This window comes from Heloderma suspectum, chromosome 3 (genome assembly GCF_057233095.1).
Source record: "Heloderma suspectum isolate Gila_16-S chromosome 3, 16-S_ref, whole genome shotgun sequence".
NCBI classification, from domain to species: domain Eukaryota; kingdom Metazoa; phylum Chordata; class Lepidosauria; order Squamata; family Helodermatidae; genus Heloderma; species Heloderma suspectum.
In genome coordinates, this window is record NC_139460.1 from 91,022,513 (window position 1) to 91,047,903 (window position 25,391).

General features: G+C 44.2%; 1 protein-coding gene across 5 annotated transcripts in view; it reads left to right on the plus strand.

Annotated features, from left to right (window-relative positions):
* The window catches only part of LOC146349915 (interferon-induced GTP-binding protein Mx1-like), a 31,086-nt gene extending 7,274 nt beyond the window's left edge, over window positions 1-23,812 (plus strand). For all 5 annotated transcript variants that reach the window (XM_084843770.1, XM_084843768.1, XM_084843771.1 and 2 more), the window contains 12 exons: window positions 545-737; window positions 1,431-1,568; window positions 3,389-3,543; window positions 4,582-4,720; window positions 6,353-6,551; window positions 8,109-8,187; window positions 8,331-8,453; window positions 10,900-11,041; window positions 12,806-12,964; window positions 13,203-13,279; window positions 18,825-19,112; window positions 21,710-23,812. In XM_084843770.1, coding sequence (XP_084699896.1) covers window positions 545-737; window positions 1,431-1,568; window positions 3,389-3,543; window positions 4,582-4,720; window positions 6,353-6,551; window positions 8,109-8,187; window positions 8,331-8,453; window positions 10,900-11,041; window positions 12,806-12,964; window positions 13,203-13,279; window positions 18,825-19,112; window positions 21,710-21,940 — 1,923 coding nt within the window. In that variant the 3' untranslated portion in view covers window positions 21,941-23,812. The remainder of the gene's footprint in view (window positions 1-544; window positions 738-1,430; window positions 1,569-3,388; window positions 3,544-4,581; window positions 4,721-6,352; window positions 6,552-8,108; window positions 8,188-8,330; window positions 8,454-10,899; window positions 11,042-12,805; window positions 12,965-13,202; window positions 13,280-18,824; window positions 19,113-21,709) is intronic.
* The last annotated feature ends 1,579 nt before the right edge of the window (window positions 23,813-25,391 follow it).

Genomic DNA, 25,391 nt, shown 5'->3' on the forward strand with positions numbered 1-25,391 from the left:
ACCCTGTGAGGGTTGGTTTTTGATGTGGTTAACAAACCACCCAGAACCCATGGGCTGTTTTAGGGTTGTAGGCGGTTTGTTAACCACTCCAACAACCTACCCTGGCCAGGTAGATCCTGAATATGCAACCTGGTGCCCAGGAGTCACGGTGATCGTGCAAACCTGGTCCCACTGTTGTTGTTTTTATTTATTATTTATTTCTATTTCTATACCGCCCAAGGTGGTTTATGTTGCATTTTGTGAACCACTTTCAATATTAACTTAGTTAGTAGAACAGCAGCATATGCACATTTTAAATAAATACAAATAAATGGTAGATATTGTTTTGTGAAGTGCTTTGAACACTAAAATGCTATATATATAATGTAGCTGTTACCATCATCATCCTCAGTTTCTCTATGCTCTGGATAAAAGGCTCCAGCTTACTTGAACAAACCAAATTTTCAGAAATGTGAATTAGTTTATTGACATTCTTATATGTGTTGAAATGTTTTACTTGGAACCAAAGAGAGACTAAAACTGAATGCAACTTTTGTTCTAATAGGAACTGGAAAACACTTTATACAACCAATATGAAGAGAAGATCCGTCCCTGTATTGACCTCATTGATTCTCTGAGAGCCCTCGGAGTGGAAAAGGACTTGGCGTTGCCAGCAATTGCTGTGATCGGAGACCAAAGCTCTGGGAAAAGCTCAGTTCTAGAAGCACTGTCTGGAGTTGCTCTTCCTAGGGGCAGCGGTGAGAATAGTCTCTCAGCTTTTCCTTTGTAAATCTATGAGATTTCACTGAACCACAGTGATATGATGGGGTCCTGCAAGTTTAGAGATTTGTACTTGGGTCAGAGTAAGGAAGCTGTGGTCCTCCAGATGATGTTGGACTCTAACTCACATTAGCCCCAGCCAGCACTGCCAATAATGAGAGATTATGGGAACTGGAGTCCAGCAATATCTGGAGGCCGACAGCTCCCTATTCTTGACAAGTGCTTCTTATGATAAGAGAGAGCCTGTAGGTGTTTTCGCTTTCTAATGCTGCCTGCATTGTTTTACCACCTCAAAGAATCTGTGGATGTACTTCAAAAGAAGCAATATTACCAATTAGATAAGATATTGGTAATTTGTGAGACACTAAATTGATTTTTTAAAACAAAAAATGAAACCCAACTTGCTGTAGTCTTAGCAGAAAAATGGTACTGTATGTCCCTAAGATTAAGCACCAACCCATTTTTAGAAAAAAAAATTATCTTCACATTGCCTTCAATGAGAGCTGCACACACTTGCGATAGTGCTTTGAGTATTCAGAAAGTCAATTTTGGGGATTTGTTTCACCCTTGAGTTTGATGCTCTCCCATCATAATCCATGGGAGGGTACCAGTTTTCTGCCATCTTCGGGAGGGTTTTGTTGATCTAAATATGTTGATCTCTTTATGAATAGGTATTGTCACCAGATGTCCCTTAGCACTCAAACTGAAAAAACTTCCTTCTGGTCATCAGTGGAAAGGGAAAATTAGTTATATGGGTAGACATATGGAACTTTCAAACCCTTCAGAGGTGGAAAAAGAAATAAAAAGAGGTGAGTGTTGTTGATCCCATTGTAATCGGGACAGCTAGACTGGTGGGGATGAAGGAGAGGGCCTTCTCTGTGGTGGCCACCACTCTGTGGAACTTCCTCCCTAAGGAACTCCAAGATGCCCCCTCTTTAATGAGCTTCCGCCGTGCATTAAAAATGTGGTTATTCAGGTAGGCATTTGGGGTGGGTTAGGGTATTTTTAGAAATATGGTGTTTTTATTGTAGAATTGTATTGTTTTAAACTGTTTTATTATATACTTTGTACATCACCCAGAGTGGCTGGGTGGCCGGCCAGATGGGCGATTAATAAATTTAATAAATAAATAATCAATCCAACTGATTTTTTCCCTTTTAATTCTTAATTTCCATCTGTTATAAACTATAGCACTTCTTCAACCAAATGATATTTATAGTCCCCAAACAATCAAATATGGCTAGAGTTGTGGGGATAGGGAGGGAGGGCAAATGCATAACTGGGATGAACTGAGCAATCTTACTTGACTTCAGTAGAGTTGTGCTGACCTGTGCCCACAGTTGATTTTTCTCAACCAGTGCGGTCCATTCTGCACTGATGATTATCTGATGCACTGGAGGAAAAAAATGAAAGCACCCAAGTACCTCCTTCCAGCAGTTCTTGCCATCACAGGACTTCAGTGTACACCTGGAGCTTCCCCATTCACTTTAGCAGAATGTACTGTTCGACATAAGGAAACAGAGCTGCTCCTTCTGTCCAAGAGGATGGGGAAGATCTCTCAGGCAGAAGCACCCTGTGCATGTCCAGGTACCCACAGGGATTTTGTTTGGGGAAGTACATCAGCAATAGCTTCAAATAACGGATTGGAAATGTGCAGCCCAGATTTTCATCTTTTCCAGCCTTCCTCAATCTGTGCCATCCAGATGTTTTGGCCTTCAACTCCCATCAGCCCCAGCCACCATGGCCATTGGCCAGGAATCCTGGGAGTTGTAGTCCAAAACATCAAGAGGGCACCGGGTTGAGGAAGGCTGTGTTAGGCAGGTCCTCCAGCACAGTACTTTTCAAACTCCTGGGAGCCCTTTCCACGTTGATCAGTTGATCAGAGGAATCCTTGCAGATCTGGAATCAGTTAATGTGGCAAAGGATTCTGGAACATTGTCTGGAGTGTTGGCCAGGCCCTTTGGCCCTTACAGTCTGTTTGTATGAATTGGGAGTGCACCCTAGAACTCATCCAATTTTTTCAGGGATGTTTTTTTCAGGGATGGCTGTCTGCTATTGCTAGTCTCCCCATTGAAGAACTCTTGATATATTTCTGAGAAACAGTTTGAACAACCACTGCACTAATGCATAATGTTACTGGTAGAATATGAAGAAGTTTAAACCCATGATAATAATGGGCATATATACGAGTCAGAGGCTTTTAAATCAAAGAGTTTGGTATTTCCCTAAAAACAGTACAGATAATGATTTGAACATACTTGAAATAATCCTGTGTCTAAAGCTAAGTGGATCTAGTCTGGCCAGTGCCTGGGTATGAGACTTCCTAACAATCTGATGTATGCCTTGAAGGAATTTTTTTGAGGAAGGGCTGGATGCAAATATAATTAATACATTTTCAACACTCTGTGTTAAATATATCTATATTAAGCTTTTGGTTCTTAATATGTAATTTGTTATAAGAAGGTATTGATTTTCCAAAGAGTTGTACATCTCCACATTTGGCACCCATGATAGTAAAGCAAAGGCTAGCAAGAGGTGCTTGCCGGTACTGTTATGTCTCTATATGAACTGTTGATGTTGAATATCTATACGTTGTTTTTGCAACTTTTTCTGGCATTCTTCTTTCTAGCTCAAAACCTAATGGCTGGTGAAGGAGTCGGCCTTAGCCATGAATTAATTAGCCTAGAAATTAGTTCTCCAAGGGTTCCAGACCTGACCCTGATTGATCTGCCAGGGATTGCAAGAGTGGCTATGGGTAATCAGCCGCAAGATATTGGAGATCAGGTAATGGGTTGATCATGTTTGGGGTCTGGCTGGGAAATCCATAAGTTTCAGCAGTGCTGATCCTATGAGCAAGATTTATACAATCTTCTGGCAAGATGTGGGTTCTTCTTGCATTCTGGAAGGTTGAACAATATGTTGTGTTCTGGCATGAGGTTTTCCAGCTACTTTGCCATCTTAGAAAGAATCCTGTTTCATGATTATCTTATCTTTATCCTGTTGCACCTCTGCCCTGTACTCACTGGTCCAGCCTCCAAACATCCTTTGCGAAGGGAAGCGGAAAGAAGGTACTGGAAAGATTTCAGCAGTTTGCTTGTAGAGTATCTGTGTCAGTTCTGGGGAAGGGTCTTTCCCTACTGGCACACCCAACCTTTTGGAGAAGGGTTAACTCTCCCCCACGTCCGCAAAAAAAATTGCGATAGGCTGCCATCTATCAGATTGAATCTCCCAACACATCCTAGGCTACGGTGTTCCATGGTCACCTCCTGGTTGGATTACTGCAATGTGTTATATGTGGAGCTACCCTTGAAGATGATTCAGAAGCTTCATTTAGTGCAGAATTCAACAGCTAGAATTCTGACTGGTTTAGCTAGGTGGAGCCATATTACACTAATTCTGGAAGAACTACATTGGCTGCCTATTTTTTTCTGGGCCCAATTCAAGATGCTAGTTAAAGCCCTAAACAGTTTGGGACTCAAATGCCTAAAGAAACACCTCCTCTCCTACCTGATGGTTGAGGTGCTCAGAGTAGCACTGGCAGGATAAGTGTATTACGTACATATGAAGGACAGGACCTTTCTGTGATGGTGCCCTGACTTTGGAATACCCTTCCTAAGGTAGTTTAACTGGTACCCACATTACAGTCTTTTCAGTGCCAGGTCAAGACATTGTGATTTGCCCAGGTAATTTAATCGCATCTAAAAGTCCCGACAGTTCAACTCTGCGAACCCTGGTTCCATGCTGATAATAGATGCTTATTGTCAAACTGTGAAATGTACAGGAGCTCTAGCAGCAGTTTTGTCTCACCTTGTCTTATCACAGATCAAAAAGCTGATTAAAAAATTCATTGATAAACAAGAGACAATCAATTTAGTGGTGGTTCCAAGTACTGTGGATATTGCCACAACAGAAGCATTGAAGATGGCTCAGGAGGTGGATCCAGAGGGAGACCGAACGCTTGGTAAGGAAAGCTGCCTTGGCTTTGATACTCTTGCGCTATTAAATATGCACATGAACTTTAGATCATAGAACACCATTACTGGGGGACGGGGGGTTAAAAGGCTTCTGACCGTTGTACTATTGTCTGGAGTCACTAGGGCAGTGTTCCCCAACCTGGTGCCCTCCAGATGTGTTGGGACTGCAATTCCCATAATTACAGGAATTGCAGTCCCATCACACCTGAAGGGTGCCAGGTTAAGGAATGCCGCCGTAGGGTTTCCTTACCAGAAGGCTTTCCAATATTTTATTTGTTTGCTTATTTGGATTTTTACTCTTCCCTGTCATGAGGACGTGATTATTTAAACCCAGGTGCGAGACATATAATAGAAGAGTGTGTGTGTGTATAATAGAAGTACAATGAAAAATAAACTAAGATAGATAATAGTTTTTTAAAACCTTTGCAATCACAAGTCCAATTCTCAAATCATACCAGTTTAGCCCCATTCCCTAAAAGTTAGCCCAGAAAAGCTTCAAATGTTTCTAAAAAATTCTCAGGCTTCTCTTTAGCTCTGCCTGTTAGACTACCCATCTGATATAAAGCTAGAGAGGATGCACATTTCTCTATTGTGTTTCAGCAAGAGACATAACAGAGAACCAAGTATAGCCTCACTGCCTTCTCACATATTGTTGTGGCTTAAAGTGCAATCCTATACATATCTATTCAGAAGGAAGTCCCATTGAGTTCAATGACACTTGGTCCCAGGTGAGTGGGAATAGTATTGTAGCTGTAAATCACTACCCTGTGAGAAGCTAAAGTAGAGCCAGGTGAAGACAGCATCTAAACACCTACTACTAGATTCAGAATAATTCCTTTTGTTGCCTATCACCAGAAAAAAATATTGTATGCATGATGTTTTAAAATCCCCCTCCCCCTAATCTTAGCTTAAAAAAAAAATTCCTTTGTTTCTTTCTGCGCTCTTTTAAAGCACATAGGCTCATCTGTATACTTCAGCTGTCAAGGTCTCTGAGCTCTTGGGCTATTGTAGGACATAAATCAAAATGAAACTTTTATCAGCTGAGGTTGTTTACTGATGAAAAAGAAGGAGCAAAGCAGAGAACGGGGAAGTCCCACAATCCCATTAAACCATACAATAAATAGTGCTGCTGTTTTGGGGAGCCTTGTTAGGAAAGTGGAGAAGCATATTCTTATATAGGGCTTTGGGAATCAAAATCAGGCCAAGAAGCCTATGAAACCCTTAAGAAGAACTGGAAACAAGATGCATGCTTTTTATTTTGAAATCTAATGATTTTATTTATTTGAAAAACTGACATTGACAAAGTAGGCCTCTTAGCTGTCTTGTCGTCTTGAAAGTCGACGTTCATACACTCAGAGGCCCTGTATGCTGCTTAGGATTCCAGGGCAATATGGAGCTCCTACAGGCACAACCTTGGTTCAAGGGCATAATATTCTGCCTCGTTCTGGTATGGGGAGGAAGCTCATTATTGATCCATAGAACCGATCCCAACCCTGGGTTTTGCAAATGCAGACTGCTAATTTCTATATATGTATACATTCTCATTTCTCAGGTTACCTTCACTGTTTCCTTTTTTATTCTGTTCTTTTCTAATCTTGTCTTGTCAAATTTCATGGTAGGGATCCTGACAAAGCCTGACCTGATGGACAAAGGAACTGAGGGGAGTATTCTAAACATAGTGAGAAACTTGGTCATCCCTCTGAAAAAGGGATATATGATTGTGAAATGCCGTGGGCAGCAAGACATCCAGTCCAACATGACCCTCACCACTGCGATCCAGAACGAGAAAGCATTTTTTGAGAATCATAAATATTTTAGGTACTCATACAATTAAGGATGCTATCTGTTTCCCATGTATTTTGCCAGTTTCTTATATGGTAGTGGCCTCTAGTCTTTTTTCCCCCTTATCATACAAGAGGCTCAATCATAACGATATCACACATTTGTCTCAGAAACTAAATAATAACACATTTCAGCATGTGCTTGATTTTACCATGGCCCTTTCAATCATTTGTTAAATTCCTGAAGTTGAAAACATGGAACATCATACTTTCACACTCAGGCGAAGTGTTCAAGTGTGGAGAGATACCTGTGGGGCATGACAGAGCTCCATTTTCCTGTCTCCAACCCAGTGAAATGCACAGTCAGCATGCCATGCTGACATCTCCCATACCCCCGTCTAGCCGTCTAGTTCAGACAAGAGGGATGCAAAGTCCAATCTTATGTTCCTTGAGAAAGTGGAGATGCAGGAAAGTGGAGGTTGGGTGGAGATGTAGGAGATGCACACAGGCCTCCCATTTCACTGACCAGCTTTCAACCTGGTGCTCTCCAGATGTTTTGGACTTCAACTCCCATCAGCCTCAGCCAGCATGGCCAATGGTCAGGACCGATGGTAGTTTTAGTCCAGAACATCTGGAGAGCACCAGCTTGGGGAAGGCTGTCATAGACTGACTGCCAGGTGTGATGCCTGCATGTACACTTGTACTTTGTGGTGGAAGGGGGATGGGGGAAGGAATCAGGAATCGCTGTGACGTGGGTGCGGAACCTCTTTCAGCCCAAGGGCCAAATTCCATTTTGAAGAAGCTCTCGGGGGGCCTGATTCCAGTGGTGGATAAGGCTGAAAGCAAAAGGGGCGGGGACAATAAACCAAAAATATCAGCATATTAAGCTTAAAGCTCTTAGAGCCAGTAACTAAGCTTGAAGAGAGGCGTTTCAGTCTTTTAGAATGGGGAAAAACTGCACAAAAGCTGGGAAACCTCCAAACGATCCATGGTTGGGGGAAATGGGGCGGGGCCATGGGAAGGGGCATGGCCTTCTGTGGAGCCCCCAGAGGGCCAGATTGTGACCCCCAGGGGGCTGAGGTTCTGCACCCCTGGCCCATGACATCCCATTGTGCCCACCTAGGGAAGGATCACACTTAATGCACATGAAATGTTAATGGCTCATATTTAAATAAATGAGGCTTTGTTTTCTGGAAAAAATAAAATGAAACACCCTGTATGGGTTTTTGTGAATCTTTCCCTTTGCCTTGAGAATTTGATTACAGGATTCAACTAGATCAAGTCTCAACTTTTCTGTTTTTGGACAGGGGCTTGTAAATCAAAAGCATTCATTTTCAGATTCCCTGTAGCACTACGTGAACATTTGCTACACTCTACCCCAGAGTCCTGCACGTGCGCCACCAGCGCACTTACAGAGCATATGCTCATGGGTCGCCTCATTCGTTTCAGAGTCGGCAGATCTTTGTGTGCAAGGGAATGGGCACACAGATTTGGTGTCATTGACCTGCACTGGACAGTCCTTCTGTAGAAAAAATGGACAACTCTGTCTTTACTTCAAATGTTACTTTAATATATTTTACTTGTTTCCTTATAGTATGCTCCTACAGGAGAAAAAAGCCACAATTCCCTTACTGGCTGAGAAACTTACCACTGAACTTGTGAGACACATTTACGTAAGTTAGCAAATACCTTTATATCATCAGTGCCTGACACCTTAAAAACAGCAACATCTGAAATATCAACCCCAAAGTCTTATTTTTTTCTCAGGACCAGGTGTTTTTTTTTTACAATTTATATAAATTGTTTTCTTTTTTAGAAATCTTTGCCTACATTAGAAGAGCAAATAAGCTTTCAGCTTCAAAAAGCAAGCGATGAGATACGGAGATTCGGCAAAGGCATGCCAAAAACGAATGGCGAGAGGCTGTATTTTTTAACTGATGTAAGTACCTTAATGAGTGTCCATGTGCGCGCGTGCTAAACCTTTCTAGACTTAATAGGTCATATCTTTTATTTGGCCAATATCTGTTGACATAGGAATGTGTGAGCTTTGGACACGCGCAGAATTTTTAATAAACACAAAATGTCTATCACAAGCATGTTTGGTTGCAAATCAAAGATGTGTTGCAGCATTTCTGAGCTACTGCATTCTGTGTACACCTGATTTAGCTGCCTCTCCATTCTGCCTACTGGAAAGCTCTGTGTAGCAAGAACTTTCAGTATGAGGAGAAGACTCTTAATGCCAGCAGGAATTGACTTGATAAAAGTTTGGCAGCATTTCTACAGCCGCTCAGTTGAGAGTAAGCCCCATTGAACTCAGTGGAACTACTGCTTTCATGTATTTATTTACACGATTTTAATGTCAATTTTCAGAACTAAAAAGTTATCTCAAAGCAGTTTACAATCAGCAAATGAAGGCAAAGGAAAGAATGTGATTCAAACCTAACCGCTTCTCTCAGAAGCTGCCACCCCACCCGCCAACAGCCTGAGATGGGGGAGTTCCCAGGCCTGCTTAGCCTCCTTGGCTTTGAGAAGTCAGCGACCAAACCAGTTCCTTTGATTCCCAGAGCCAAAACCAATTAGTAGTGCCGACCGCAGAATAACACTGGACTTAGCACTGACCCAAATTGGAAAGAATGCACAGCTTTAAGATGTAGATAGTTTATAAGAGAGAAAGAGGAATTGGAAGTTATAATGCCAAATTGGTTACAGATTATACAAATATATAAGATAGTTGGAAACCCAGTACAGATAAAACACAAAAACAATCCTAGGTTTATGAGAAAGCCACACCAGACGTAACACCTCTTTCCTTTGGAACAAGACAAGAACAAAGGAGCAAAGCCAGCCTCCCCAACTATATACCCTGACTATGCCAGTCCCTGGTGCTCCCCCGTCCCCTTCGGAAAGAAGTATTGAAGGGAAAGATGACACTTTTTTTTACACAGGCCCAGCTTTACTCCCAAAGAGTTAGGCATTTTATGACCTTGAGACCAGAGATGCTGGAGACAGGCTATCTGAAAGAAGCTAGATCTGTACTCCCTTTAGGTGGAGTGAAATGCCTACATGCCTTCTCCCCCCATCCTGGGGGAGTGGGCCATCATAGTGCTAAGCAGCTCCAAAAAGAGGTGGCAGAAAATTGAGGCCTACTAAAAAATGGAGCTACTCTGGTTCTTTACGATACCATAAAATTGCCAATATTAAAACCAAAAACAATCAGAAATACTATAAAACAAGAACAACAGTTATACCAACCCTGCACCAAAAGTGGATTGAGAAAAGAATGTTTTTAGGGACCACCTGGAGGAAAACAAAGAGGGGGCCAAGCATATCCCTTTAAGGAGCAGACAGGGATAAGATTGCACTATTAGAGCAGTATCCAATGCTGCCTCTGCACCAGCAGGACACACCACCAGCACAACACTGCTAACTTCCTGTTGCACTAGCGGTGGGACCTGCTGGGGCAACAGAATGAACAGAGGTGTAGCAGCAGTATTGGATACTGCCCTTAGTCTCTTACCTATTTTTAATTATTTTCTGGGATCAGCAATGTCATAAACTGTATATACTCAACTAATCTTAGATATGTGAAGTTGTTTTTAATGTGGGTCCGATATTGCTTTTCTCATTGTGTACTTTAGTGCTATTCAGGCGTTCATACAGAGCGTGTGAACAGGGGCTGCATGTGCAAGCCCATCCCCCATGTCCCTGCCCCATATAGAGACCTTAGTACACTTAGGGTGCAATCCTATGCATGTTTAGACAGCAAAAAAAGTCATACAATTCCCAGCATGCCCCAGCTAGTATAGCTGGCTGAGACATGCTGGGAATTCTAAGACTTTTTTGCTATCTAAACATTCATAGGATTGTGCCCTTAAGTACAAAAGTCTGAAGTGAGATTCTAAGCACCTTCTCCCAAATGCACGTAGAATCTTGCTTCAGACACACAAAGGTCTCTATTTGGGATGGAGACACTGGGAGTGGGGCTTGTGTATTCAGCCCCACAGCCCCATTCACATGTTCTCTGTGCTTGAATTAGGGCCCTTGGTGTTGGACGTTTTGTAACAAATACTCAGTACAAGCTCGGTACGAAATACTGAATATAAAAGAACTGCTCATTTTGACAGTATTCAGACACTTGATTGGGTGGAGTGTGTGAAGGACTGCTTGAGGAATTCACCAGTCAGTTTGCTTGATCATTGTGACTCTATGGTCTAGTTCTCTGAGTGGAATTTGAGATCAGAAATGCGGGGGGTGGGGGGGATGATTTACTTAAACTTGCTAGCATTGCAACAAAAGCAGCTACTCATAATCATCACAATTATCTTGTTCAGAATTTAAACACACACATTAGTTTGTCTTTATCTCTTTTTAAATTATCTTTGTAGAAAATCCAGGTGTTTAATGAAGCTATTACGAGTGTAGTGCAAGGAGAAGAAAAATTGTCTGAAAACGATACCAGGCTGTGCACCAAAATTCGTAAAGAATTTAATAAATGGGGCCAAATAATTGCTGATTATGGCAAGAAGAGTAAGTACAGAGCAGTTCATGTTTAGAATAGCTCCGTGAATTCCTATTTTGAGACTGTTACAACTCCATTCTACATTGACAGACTTCAGAATTAAGAACTTTTTTTAAAAGGACATGCAATAAATGTATGGAGAACAGTGAGTACTGTACAAAGAACCATTTAAGTTTATTCTTGCCTGGAGATCTAACCAGCCTTATATGGAAGAGGTGAAGGAACTTGCAGGCCATGGTTAGGTTAAAGCAAGACATATCCTAAGATTTCAGATAATTATACAAAAATCTCCTGAGATAAAACAACAATGGAGGATCTGCTCCCTTTGATACTATAAATATCAGCTGCAAGGCTTGTTCACTCCTGTCTGTATTGAAACCAGGGCTGGGCAGCGCTTGCGCTGTGCAAGCCCCAGCTGTATCCCCTGCAGCCCATGGGTGCTATGGCCACTCTCCCCCCTGCCCCAATTCCCTTGTTCGCACCTCACCTACTGTACCTTTTTCCTCTGGGGTCTAAAACAGAGATTTTGCTGCTCCGGCCTGCTGAACTCTATGGTTTCTCTTTGAAGAATAACATTACTGAAGGGGAAACCACAATAGTATGGAGAGCCAGAGCATCTTTTGCCCCTCTAGCCTGCTGTATGCCATGGTTTCTCTCAAGGAGAGGTGAGGTGGCGACTCCAGCCTGCAGAACCCTGTGGTTTGTCTCTCAATGCCCTTCAGAGAGAAACTCCAGTTTGATAGACTAGAGTAGCCACCACCACTCCTCTACTACAAGGAGAGGGAAAGTGTTCCCCGCCCTAAGAGGGTGGGTTTAAGATCCTGAGTGGAGGTAAGTGGGTAGTCTGTTTGTGAGTGGGGAAGTCCATGTATAAGTGTGGAGAGTGTGTTCGTGTGTGTGAGAGAGATTAAGTGAGGGGAAGGCTGTGTGCGTGTGTGTTTATTTGCATGTGGGGCTTTAAGCGTGCTACCTTGCCACCAGGGTGTGTGAGGGTGGGTGGCCCCTGGTCACCCACCCAATACCTCATGTGGCCCTTGGGGCCGTACAAGTTGCCTGGCCCTGATTTAAATTCACAAATCCCTTGGGACTCATAAAACAGGAAGACAACTCATGTTGTATTTTGAACCTGCATTGGCCCCAATCAAAGGTATTATTGGCACTGGTTTTTGTTATGCTGGATCAATGTTTTTCATCCAGCAGGTCCAGACAAGTTTATTTTTTCAGTAAGTCCTAGCTTACTTCATATGGCCTGCATATCATTCACTGGGTTTCCTGGAGGGGTTCATCATAGTGTGCCTTTTTTCCCCTTCCCTGTTTTTCTTTTTGTTGCTACCAGGGCAAATGGCTGCCTTGGGGAACAGTCATTGAGTAAATGGTGCAGGGGAAAAGATCTTTCTCTCTGTTTTCCACAGTCCCAATGAGGATCAGTTCCCCTGCCCCCACCCTCCACCCCAAGCTGTTATTTAAAAGAAATTATTGCAGTATGTGAAGTACTGCTAAAGTGACCTAGTAATTCATGTCACTTAACAAGAATGCTTGTGATGCTACTCTGAATTTTATTTATTTTTTATTTTATGCGTTTACATACCACCCTTCAGTCAGTAAATTCCCAAATTTGAATTTAGGCTGCAATCTTAACCACACTTACCTGAGGGCAGGCCCCAATGAACTCAATGGGAACTTACTTCTGAGTAGGCATGCATAAGATTGCAATGTTACTGTGTTTGTCATAATTCCATGTGACAGTGGGTTTGCTTTTATTTATTCTGCAGTTCAAAAGTCTCTACAACCTGAAGAGTGGAAATTTGAACATCAGTATCGTGGCCGAGAGCTTCCTGGGTTCATCAATTACAAAACATTTGAGAGTATTATGAGGAAGCATATTGTGGAACTTGAAATGCCCGCTGTTGAAATGCTGAGTAAAGTCACAGGCAAGTCCATTTATTTAACAGGTTTCGTGCTAATGGAGGAAATGTTATATTTGAGCCTGATACGTCCTGCATTTATGTTTCATGCTTTGACAATGAGTACTTAAATATCAAGGACTATGGGAAGAATGAATGGAATTGCTGCTAGTTTGGGGTGCAGCCTTTTTGGCAACAAATGTATTGGAAAAACAAGACTTTATTTTCTCTCTCTGATTCTGATTATTATTTGTGCTCCCCTCAGAAATAGTGCGTCAATCTTTTATGGAAGTCGCTAAAGATCATTTTGAAGGTTTCCCCCATCTTCATATACAAGCTAAGGTAAGAACAGATTCTTTGATGAAAAAAAAACACTTATGTGCTCGACGCTTGCCCTTCCTGGCTTATAAAAGCAGGCGGGGGCTGGGGGCAGGCAGTGGCTGAATGGGTGAGAGCAATGGAGAATGCCTGTTTACAGCAAGGTGTGATTCCATCTTAGCTAAAGGAGATGATAGTAAGACCTTTGTGTGTGTGTTTTAAAAAAGCCTCACCCAGAACCCCTCTGTGTTGGATAATTTCCAGCTGGTCTCCAGTGTTCCATTCTTGGGCAAGGTGCCGGAGCATATGGTGGCTTCTCAGCTCCAGGGATTTCTGGATGAGACGGGTTATCTAGATGCATTGCAATCTGGCCTCGGGCCTGATTGTGATACAGAGACTGCTTGGTCATGCACGACCACTTCTTTTTGTTGAATTATTTGACAATGGTTAGATTCACTGACAGATCTGAGAGGGGGAGCTCAGACAAGACTGTCTTCTCCCTGAACTTTGGAAGGGCCTCCCCAGGACAGTTTGTTTTTATTCATTCATTCGATTTGAACCGCAACTTTCTACCAAAAAATGGCACTCACTGCTTACCATGGTTAGATGGGACTAACAGCATGTTTTTACTTGGGAAAAAAGGCAGCTATAGAGCCCTGATCAAAGAATGTGCTCCTGACCCAGATAGAGCCCCACACCAGATTCCTGTTGAAAAATGTCCCCATCTGGTTAGTATACTGAGGACTGTAGCCTTCACACATTTTCCAGTAACCCAGGACGAGCTGGCCCAGGTTGCCTTTTTTTTTTTTTTAACTTCATTATGGAGATAGAGGAAGGTGGTATTTGTCAAAATCTCATCTAAGTAGGACTGTCTATCAGCAAATGTTTAATCTCCTGCCAAGCCACTTACAGATATTTTTCAGAACCTCTTAAGAGGAAGAAAGAGGGAGGTCTCAGAGACAGAGTTGTGTAGAGCCTACAGGTCTGCAACTGCTGTATGCAAGTTCAGAATTTGGAGTTGGATCCAGCATCCTGAGAAATCTCTGCTTCCTTTTCAGTCTAGCTTTAGTGGTTTTGGAGATGGATGGTCAGTGTGTAATAAAATCTCCCAAGTCGGAAGAGAGGCTGAAGAAAGACTTCTTGGGTGCTTTGCAAGTGCTTTGGTGCCTTGCAGCTAGCATAAGCAAAAATAAAGTACATACAAAGGCAGAGTCATGCAAAGAAGCAGAATTGTGTAGTTCAACCTTGTAAATTAGACCACAAATGTTACTAGCCTCCCAAAACATTTAGTAGCCTCCTAAGAGGCTAGTCACCTGGCCTTCATTCCCATCCTGGAAAAGTACGTCAGTGCTTTTCCAGCTGCACTGGCTGCCAGTCCATTTCCGGGCCCGATTCAAAGTGTTGGTATTAACATTCAAAGCCCTTAATGGCTTGGGGCCAGGTTATCTGAAGGATCGCCTCCTCTCATAGGTGCCTGCCCGGACCTTAAGATCATCTTCAGAGGCCCTTCTCCATGAACCAGCAATGTGATGTGGCTGCAAAAAAGGCAAATGCCATTTTGGGCTGCATTAATAGAAGCATAGCTTCCAAATCCCGGGAAGTACTAGTTCCCCTCTACTCAGCGCTGGTTAGGCCTCATCTGGAGTACTGTGTCCAGTTCTGGGCACCACACTTTAAGAAGGATGCAGACAAGCTGGAGAGGGTTCACAGGAGGGCAACAGAGATGATCAGGGGACTGGAAACAAAGCCCTATGAAGAGAGACTGAAAGAACTGGGCATGTTTAGCCTTGAGAAGAGAAGACTGAGGAGAGATATGATAGCGTTCATGAAGTACTTGAAAGGTTGTCACAGAGAGGAAGGCCAGGATCTCTTCTCGATCATCCCAGAGTGCAGGACACGGAATAATGGGCTCAAGTGACAGGAAGCCAGATTCCAGCTGAACATCAGGAAAAACGTCCTGCCTGTTAGAGCAATACGACAATGGAACCAATGACCTAGGGAGGTAGTGGGCTCTCCCACACTGGAGGCCTTCAAGATGAGGCTGGACAGCCGTCTGTCAAGGATGCTCTGACTTGGATTCCTGCATTGAGCAGGGGGTTGGACTCGATGGCCTTGTAGGCCCCTTCCAACCCTACTACTCTATGATTCTATGATCCCCTGCTAAAGGAAGTGAGGCGGGTGGCTACTAGGAGGAGGGCTTTTTCTGCTGTGGCATCTCGGCTGTGGAATGATCTCCTTAGTGAGGTTTGCCTGGCACCTACATTGTATTCTTTCCAACGCTAGGTGAAGACCTTTTTATTTTCCGTGGCATTGTAGCATTTTAGCTCTTTCGACTTTTAGCTTTGCTGTTTTAAATCTGTATTTTAAATCCCTGCACTGCTGCTAGGTTTTATTCTGGTTTTATTCTGGTTGTATTGTTTACTGTGGTTTTAATGTTTTATATATTTTGTATTGTTTTATTATGTGCTGTTTGGTTTTAATTTTTGTGAACCGCCCAGAGAGCTTCGGCTATTGGGCGGTACAGAAATGAAATAAATAAAAATAAAATAAATAAATACATCCTGGTTGCAGAGGAAGGGAAGACCCTCCAAAGCCACCATGGAAATGCAGACTGCTAGCCTTCTAGCAGGCTAGTAAAAACTAAAAAAAGCCTCCTATCAAGTGGACTAGGGGAGGGGCAATGGAGCAGCCTGGTTGCTTTCATGCTGGCCATGGAGGAAGGAGTAATTTTTCTCTACCACTAGCACTAAAGCCAAGTGCACTAGCAGGGGAGGGACACAGAGATCTGCCCCCTGTTCCACCAGCATATTCAGTCACCTACATGAAATGCTTAGCCACCTATGGCTATCAGGTGAGTTGTTATTTATTTATTTATTTATTAAATTTCTTAATCGCCCATCTGGCTGGTCACCTGGCCACTCTGGGCAATGTACAATAATACAACAGTTTAAAACAATAAAATTTCACATTAAAACATCATGTCTAAAAATACCCTAACCCACCCCAAATGCCTGCCTGAACAACCACATTTTTAATTCATGGCGGAAGCTCATTAAAGAGGGGGCATCTTAGAGTTCCATAGGGAGGGAGTTCCACAGAGTGGGGGCCACACAGAGAAGGCCCTCTCCCTCGTTCTCACCAGCCTAGCTGTCCTGGCTGATGGGACAGAGAGAAGGCCATCCGAGTCTGATCTTGTTAAGCGGCCTGTCTGGTGTTGCTGGAGGCGCTCATTGAGATAGGCTGGGTCAGAACCATATAGAGTTTTAAAGGTCAAAACCAACACCTTGAATTTGGCCTGGAAAAGCAACTCCTTCAGCACTGGAGTAATGTGATCTTGCTGGCGGCTGCCTTTAATCAAGTGAGCCACTGTGTTCTGCACCAACTGCAGCTTCCAAACCATCTTCAAGGGTAACCGAACATAGAGTGCATTACAGTAGTCTAGATGAGAGGAGACCAGGGCATGTACTACCGATGGGAGCAGATGGTTGGGAAGGGAGGGGCACAGCTGCCGTATCAGATGGAGTTGATACAGCACTGTCCGGCTCACAGCTGACACCTGAGCCTCCATGGACAGCTGGGAGTCTAAAATGACCCCCAGGCTGTGGACCTGGTCTTTCAAGGGTAGCTGTACCCCATTCAACACCAGGTCAACATCCCCCCAACCTCCTCTTGTCTCCCACCAAAGTACCTCGGTCTTGTCAGGGTTCAGCTTCAGCTTTTTCCTCCCCATCCAGCCACTCACCATCTCCAGACATTTGGAGAGGGATTCTACGGCCAACATTGGTGAAGATTCGAATGAAAGGTAGAGCTGCGTGTCATCCATATATTGATAGGGGTCAATGCTCCTTCCTTGTTCTCCTCAACCTCTCAGCGGCTTTTGATACCATTGACCACGGTATCCTCCTGGACCGCCTGGAGGGGTTGGGCATTGGAGACACCGTATTGCGGTGGTTCTGGTCCTTCCTCTCCAGCAGGTACCAGAGGGTAGCACTGGGAGAGGAGGTTTCGGACCCATGACCACTCACTTGTGGAGTGCCACAGGGTTCCATCCTCTCTCCGATGCTATTTAACATCTATGTGAAGCCGCTGGGGGCTATCATCAGGAGGTTTGGGGTGCGGTGTCATCAATATGCGGATGACACGCAGCTCTACCTCTCATTCAAATCTTCACCAATGTTGGCCGTAGAATCCCTGTCCAAATGTCTGGAGACAGTGAGTGGCTGGATGGGGAGGAATAAGCTGAAGCTGAACCCTGACAAGACCGAGATACTTTTGGTGGGAGACAAGAGGAGGCTGGGGGATGTTGACCTGGTGTTGAATGGGGTACGGCTACCCTTGAAAGACCAGGTCCGCAGCCTGGGGGTCATTTTGAACTCCCAGCTGTCCATGGAGGCTCAGGTGCCAGCTCTGAGCCGGACAGCGCTGTATCAACTCCATCTGATACAGCGGCTGCGCCCCTTCCTTCCTGACCATTTGCTCCCATCAATAGTACATGCCCTGCTCTCCTTTCGTTTAGACTACTGTAATGGGCTGTACGTGGGGTTACCCTTGAAGACGGTTCGGAAACTGCAGCTGGTACAGAACGCGGTGGCTCACCTGATTAAAGGCAGCTGCTGGCGAGATCACATCACTCCAGTGCTGAAGGAGTTGCACTGGTTACCAGTTGTTTTCCGGGCCAAATTCAAGGTGTTGGTTTTGACCTTTAAAACCCTATATGGTTCTGGCCCAGCCTATCTTAAGGAGCGCCTCCAGCAACACCAGACTTAACAAGATCAGCCTCGGATGGCCTTCTCTCTGTCCCATCAGCCAGGACAGCTAGACTGGTGGGGACGAGGGAGAGGGCCTTTTCTGTGGTGGCCCCCACTCTGTGGAACTCCCTCCCTAGGGAACTCCGTCATGCCCCCTCCTTAATGAGCTTCCATTGTGTATCAAAAACGTGGTTGTTCAGGCAGGCATTTGGGGTGGGTTAGGGTATTTTAGAAAAAGTTTTTATTGTAGAATTTTATTGTTTTAAACTCTTTTATTGTATGCTGTACATCGCCCAGAGTGGCTGGGTGACCAGCCAGATGGGCGAATAATAAATTTAATAAATAAAAAATAAAAAAATGACACCACACCACAAACCTCCTGATGATAGCCCCCAGCATCTTCACATAGATGTTAAATAGCATCAGGGAGAGGATGGAACCCTGTGGCACCCCACTACGAAAACTGAGTGGCCATGGGTCCGAAACCTCCTCTCCCAGTGCTACCCTCTGGGACAAGACGGGTTCTGCTGCACAGGACCCTGGGGTACCAGGTGGAGGACCAAGGGGGAAGGAAGGGAAAACACACTGCAGCAAGCCTGATCGTCTGTCAGGTGCATAAACTACACACTGTGGGCTGTTCGTGGAACAATCCACACTACCTACCTTGTCATCTAGGATGGGTTGTGCGAACCCGCCCTGGATGTGATAAGAAAGGGAGTTCTGGAAGTGTCAAGGTGAGAATACTTGCAGGGGGGTTGTGTCAAATATCTCTGAATGGAGTGGTCAGACGTGATCCTGACTACTATTTTCGTCTATCATAGAACAAAATTGAAAGTATTAAAGAGGACCATGTAGAGAAAGCTGAAGCTATAATCAGAATCCAGTTTTCAATGGAACAGATCTTGTTCTGCCAGGACAGTGTCTACAGGATACACCTAAGTGATGTAAAGGTCAAAAATGAAAAAGGAAAACATCTAGACTCCACAGTCCCTGGCTCCTTGAATGCACGAATTCCTCTCCATGCCGTTGGCATCAATCTTGGAACCACTCCTGCTGAAGACAACACTTCAATGACAGAAATAGGTTATCATCTGAAGACATACTTCAATGTGAGTTAGTAATCTCTGTTCCCTTTCAAAGCTTGTAGCCTGAGGGGCACTGAAAATAGGACTTTTTACACACACACCCCAGATCTATGTTCTCCCATATTCACTGGCATAGGTGAAGACAATTCATGCTGTAACGTCTAATTTTACTCTGTGTGTGTGTGTGCACTGGGAACCAGCTGTTTGCTAATACTTAATACAAATTACTAAATTTAGAAGAGAGGGCAATTCAAACATTAATCATAGTATAATCTTTTAGCCAGCTTGACTAACTGAGGAATGCTGGGAATTGCAGGACTTTTTTGTTTCTAAGCATGCATAGGAGTGCATCCTTAATGGAGTATAGGTACAGAGGGAGGAAAGTTGAGAGTCAGGACTTGAATGGCATCACCACTCAAATACAGTACTTAACTTCCATGATTAACAATACAGTTGTATTAGGCATGCACAAAACCTTATATTTAACAAATATTTCTGCCTTCACAGACACTGACATAATATGTTTCGAACAATATTTGTAGATACACTATTTTTGTAATTCCCAGAGATTGTGTCACATAGGCTTAGCTGTGTATTTTTCCCTAATTAGCATGGAGACCAACTATTATGCATGGATGTGGTCTAGTTACTTCCCCACTTGAAGCACAGCTAGTTGTATCATATTAGACCAGACTATTTATTTATACCTTTTTCCCCTGTGGATTCAGAAACTTCGCACATTTAACAGCAACAGCAAATAAGTAAAAATAAATTCAGAAGTGTAAAATTATGACTCTTCAGTACATCCCTAAGCCCTATTGCGCTGTGATACAATAAGAGAGCAATGCTATAGTCCCTGGGCAAGTATCCCAAGAACCATAGGATGACTCAGATTCCCCCAGCAAGGGCGGAGGCAATGCTCCAACACTGGAAGGGGGAGTTGGAGATCTGACACCACTCTCTCGCAGCCAGTGCAGAGAAAACCATGCTGGCTGCCTCTCCCAGGTTGGAAAATCGACCTTGGAGAGGGAAAAGGGGGGTGTTCTGGTGGCCAGGCAGGGGAGGAGTCTAGAGAGACCAGGATACAATTTATCTTGAGCCTCCTTCCCTCCCGCTCTGAAGTGCCCTTACTAGGCAGGCTGAAAAGCCTGTCTGGTGAAAAAAGCAAAGATTGGAAGACAGAGAGGAAAAGATCCCCTCCACCGCTCCTCCCATGCTGCTGGCTTCAGCCCAGCAGGGCATAGGAACCTCAGAAGCGTCCAAGCAGCAGCTACCAATCTACAGCAGGGATGAGCAGGCTTCAGGTTTGCAGGCTTTACTTTGTTTTTTTTATGAGAACCCTAAGATCCACCAGCCAGAGCTTGGTGCAAAAGACATAGAATTAAAGAATTTTGAAGAATTACAGGAATTTGTTTTGAGTCCCAGAACTGAACTGAGCTCACAGCCTTTCCACACAAGAATCTTCTCCTAGTTACCCCAAGCTTTTTTCATTTCAGCGGTATAAGTTAGGGTGGGGGTGAACGCCATTTTGTTGCTGCTGTTGTTAAACCATTGGGAGTCAGAAATCCTTGCTCACAAAGAAATTCTTGCTCACAAATCACGAAGATCTACCAGTACATCCATATCTGCCATTTATGGACCACTGATCTGTAGTACGCTTTAGTGTTTTAGCATTACGGTTGAAGCAACTAACCTCCATTCTAATCCCACTTACTAATGACCAATAAGGGGGTCTAAGTAAGAAAGCACACACTCCTGATAGGATTCCTCTAAGATGTCTTAAGTTTTTTTTTTAATGGAAAGACTTGTGCAAGAGAGCTAAGGAAGTTCTTTCCGGGATGGACTAATCTATTTTTCATTTTTGGAAATAGAAAGGAATTTTCCCTCAGGTCAGATTGTCTAGTCCTGCCCTCCAGATGTGACCCATCTTGGCACCAGGTTGGGGACAAGTGAACTAGACACACAGAGAACTAGGGGGTGGAGGTTGCCTTTTTTCTGTGAGCCACCCACGTTATCCTACCAGACCATTTGCTTGAATTGTATGGGACACATATTATATACCATACATGCAAGGTCTCAGTTAGGCAGGCAAATTCTGATAGGCTCACTTGGTCCTTGGATTGGGATGGATCTTTTTCTTGTCACAGACTGTGTTCTGCTCAGTACTGGAAAATCTCCCAGCACAGGTCCACATTGCTCTTTTTTTCTCGCAGGCATTGTTTCCCCTCCACTTCCAGTGCCCGCATAATGCCCCACTGCAGCAAGCCCATGATGTTGCTCTTTGCACCTTGGGCTCCTCCCCCCTGACAGCTAATTGGCTGATTGCTCCTGTGTTCTCCTCCTCCCCTTCATCCACCTTACAGCTGACAAACAGCAAATCTCCTGACTTCCTACCCCCATAGCTGCCTCCAGTAGCCCAGATCACAGCAGCTGGTCCACCACCAAAGCAAAGAAGATGGTAAACCTAGAGAGCCGCTGCAGAGAGTGAGCAGCTACTGTAAAAGGGGCGTGGGGGGGGGGGCGGAAAGCTGCACTTGAGGTGATTGGGAGCCACCAGTGCCCCTCAGGCCTTGAACACTGACATAGACATTGCTAATTCCATTGTGTGATCTTCATTTCAGAGTGCAGGCAACCGTCTCTCATGTCAAATTCCTCTGATAATTCAGTTCTGTGTCCTCAAGAAATATGGAGATAATCTGCAAAATGAAATGCTGCAACTACTGCAAGACAAAGAGAAGCTGGAAATGTTGCTTCAGGAGCGCGGAGATGCTGCTGAACAGAGGCAGTTGCTAAGTGACCGCATTCATCGTCTGTCTGAAGCTCGGACCCAATTAGCAAAATTTCCTAATTAAAAAAGATGATGTATTGCTGAGCTCCATTTCTGAAAACCTAGTTGGCTAGGCAGTTATCACTAGACAGATTGCATTGCGCTGTTTAAAAATACACTGTTTTAATCACTTGCAATTCTTTCCTAGCTGAGCATTTCTGAGCATTTCCCAGCCTTCCCCAGCTTGGCCTACAAAAATACAAAAGGCCCCTTAGTGGCCTGTTGCACCTTCTTTGCTAAGCACCTCAAGAAAAAACTTGCTCACGTTCATCTTGGTTTAACAATTTCTAGTTTGGACTGCTAAACTAGTGGAGTTTGCAGACACTGCTTTGTCCTTGGCCAGGGTGTAGTCTGGTCCAGGTTCATGGGATGATTTTCAATTGTGGTGGTGTGAATATGGAAAAGGGGCTTGGCGGGATACACTGACCCACCTGTTTGCTCAGCACAGAGTGCCTTATTACTGTCATTCATATCCTGGTAAACTCTAGATTTCTATAATACATTCTACTTCAGTTCATTGAGAATATAGCTGTGAAGGGGGACTAGCCTTAGATAATCCATCCCCATAGAGGTGGAACAATTTCACAATCCATTTCTAAGCACAATTTGAAGCGTGCTAGTGGTTACCTTTAAAACCTTATACCGCCTTCCCGAAGATGGTGCCCTGCAGCTATTTTGGATTACAACTACCAGCATTCCTTACTGTCAATGGTGTTGAATGGGATACAGCTACCCTTGAAAGACCAGGTCCGCAGCTTGGGGGTCATTTTAGACTCCCAGCTGTCCGTGGAGGCTCAGGTGTCAGCCGTGAGCCGGACAGCACTGTACCAACTCCATCTGATGCAGTGGCTGCGCTCCTACCTTCCCAACCATCTGCTCCCATTGGTAGTACATGCCCTGGTCTCCTCTCATCTAGACTACTGTAATACGCTGTATGTGAGGCTACCCTCGCAGACGGTTCGGAAGCTGCAGCTGGTATAGAACGCAGTGGCTCGCCTGATTAAAGGCAGCCGCCAGTGAGATCACATTACTCCAGTGCTGAAGGAGTTGCTTTTCTGGGCCAAATTCAAGGTGTTGGTTTTTACCTTTAAAATCCTATATGGTTCTGGCCCAGCCTATCTTACAGAGTGCCTCCAGCAACACCAGACAGGCGGCTTAACAAGACCAGCCTCGGATGGCCTTCTCTCTGTCCCATCAGCCAGGACAGCTAGGCTGGTGAGAATGAGAGAGAGGGCCTTCTCTGTGGTGGCCCCCACTCTGTGGAACTCCCTCCCTATGGAACTCTAAGATGCCCCCTCTTTAATGAGCTTCCGCCACACATTAAAAACGTGGTTGTTCAGGCAGGCATTTGGGGTGGGTTAGGGTATTTTTTATGATGTTTTTAGTGTAGCATTGTATTGTTTTAACTGTTTTATTGTTGTACATCGCCCAGAGTGGCTAGGTGACCAGCCAGATGGGCGATTAAATAATAATAAAAAAAAAATCAGCCATAGTGGCTGGACCTGATGGAAGTTGAAGTCCAAATCATCTGGAAAAGGCACCCATGATGGGGAACGGTGGCTTAGGTCAGGAGTATCTAAAGGACTTTTACCCACCTATGCATTAAAATGAGTAGGGTGCCTTTTCAATTGAGATGCCACAGCTGTGGCACTCTCACCAGCAAGACTTGATTGGTGCCCCACTCCTGAGTTTTTAGTAATGCAATTTCCTCCCACTCACTTCAGGCCCTTTGAAAGAGCAGATGAACCTGGTTTATTCTGTGGTAATGATTGTGTTTTAACTACTATTGTTTATTCTTTTGTATTGTTAGCCACTCAGAGGTATACTGTTAGGTCAGAATATAATTTTTAAATAAAAACCAAAAAATTAAACTGCTTTATCCTCTTATTGTGAGGAATCATTTTCCTTGTCTGTACTGTTCCTATAATATCACACACACACACACCCTCCAAATAAGGGGATATGATCTACTAGATATAAATATCAATTTGAAAAACAACTCTGTATGTAAAATACACACAAGTGCACACTCACACTTGATAAGAAAACTGTCCCCATTCATATCAACTCAACCCCCTAGGCTTGATGGTGGCACTTCCAGGAAGTCTTCTGTCAGCATGCATTGCTACTGCTGCAAAATAAGTAACATTACATGTAGTTTGGCCCAAGACATCCTTACAAGAAGCCAAGGCTGACACCACTCACCCATAATCACTCATTCTCTTACAGGCTGCTTTATAATGGCAGTAACCAAAACAGTGTGGAACCTTCAGCTAGTCCACAATAGGGCAGCAAGATGGTTAATAGGGACTGGCCAACGAGATCACATTACACCAGTATTGTTCCACTGGCTGCCAGTTCATTTCCAGGCCTGATTCAAAGTGCTGGTATTAACATTCAAAGACCTAAACAGCTTGAGGCCAGGTTATCCGAAGGATCACCTCCTCCCATATGTGTCTGCCCACATCCTAAGATCTTCCTCAGGGGTCCTTCTCTGGGAGCCCCCACCAAAGGAAGTGAGGCAGATTGCTACCCAGAAGAGGGCCATTTCTGCTGTGCCACCCAAGCTGTGGAATGAGCTCCCTAGCGAGGTTTGCCTGGTGCCTACATTGTATTTATTTATTGCATTTATACCCCGCCTTTCTCCCTCTCGCAAGGAACTCAAGGCGGCTTACATTATCCTCCTCCTCACCGTTGTATCCTCACAACAACAACCCTGTGAGGTAGGTTGGGCTGAGAGTCTGTGACTGGCCCAAAGTCACCCAGTGAGCTTCCATGGCCAAGTGGGGACTAGAACCCGGATCTCCCGGCTCCCAGTCCGTCACTCTCACCACTACACTACACTGGCTCTCCATTGTACTCCTTCCGGCACCAAGTGAAGACCTTTTTATTCTCCCAGTATTTTAGCTTCCTAATCTTTTAGCTTTGGTGTTTTAAATCTGTCTTTCTGGTTTTATTCTGGTTGTACTGTTATACTGTGAACCACCCAGAGAGCTTTGGCTATTGGGCAGTATAGAAATGAAATAAACCATTCCAGCTTACCAAATACCAGCTTTTGCCCCCACTTCATAGTCATTGCCCCAAAACTTGTGACTACTTCCTATAGGTGTTGCTGCTCTCCAAAAGTCCATTCCTTCCCAGTTTTGCCTTCTGCCCACTTGTTAAAAAAACACCCTGGTTAAGAGGCAGTTTGACAAAGTGCCTATGCTTCTTGACATGAGTGAAGTACAAAACAAGGATATCCTTGCATGATGCACTGGAAAATTGCTCTATTTATCAGGGCTTGACATTACCTCTTCCAGACATTTTGTTGGATGTACAGTGAGGCTGTTGGCTCTATGTCCAAGGGAAACATTAGTCGCCTGTTTTAGCCTGGAATTAATAAAGCAATCTGACAACCCTATACATGTCTGCTGAGAAGTAAGTCCCACTGAGTTCAATGGGACTTACTCCCAGGTGTGTATAGAAGGGTTTGG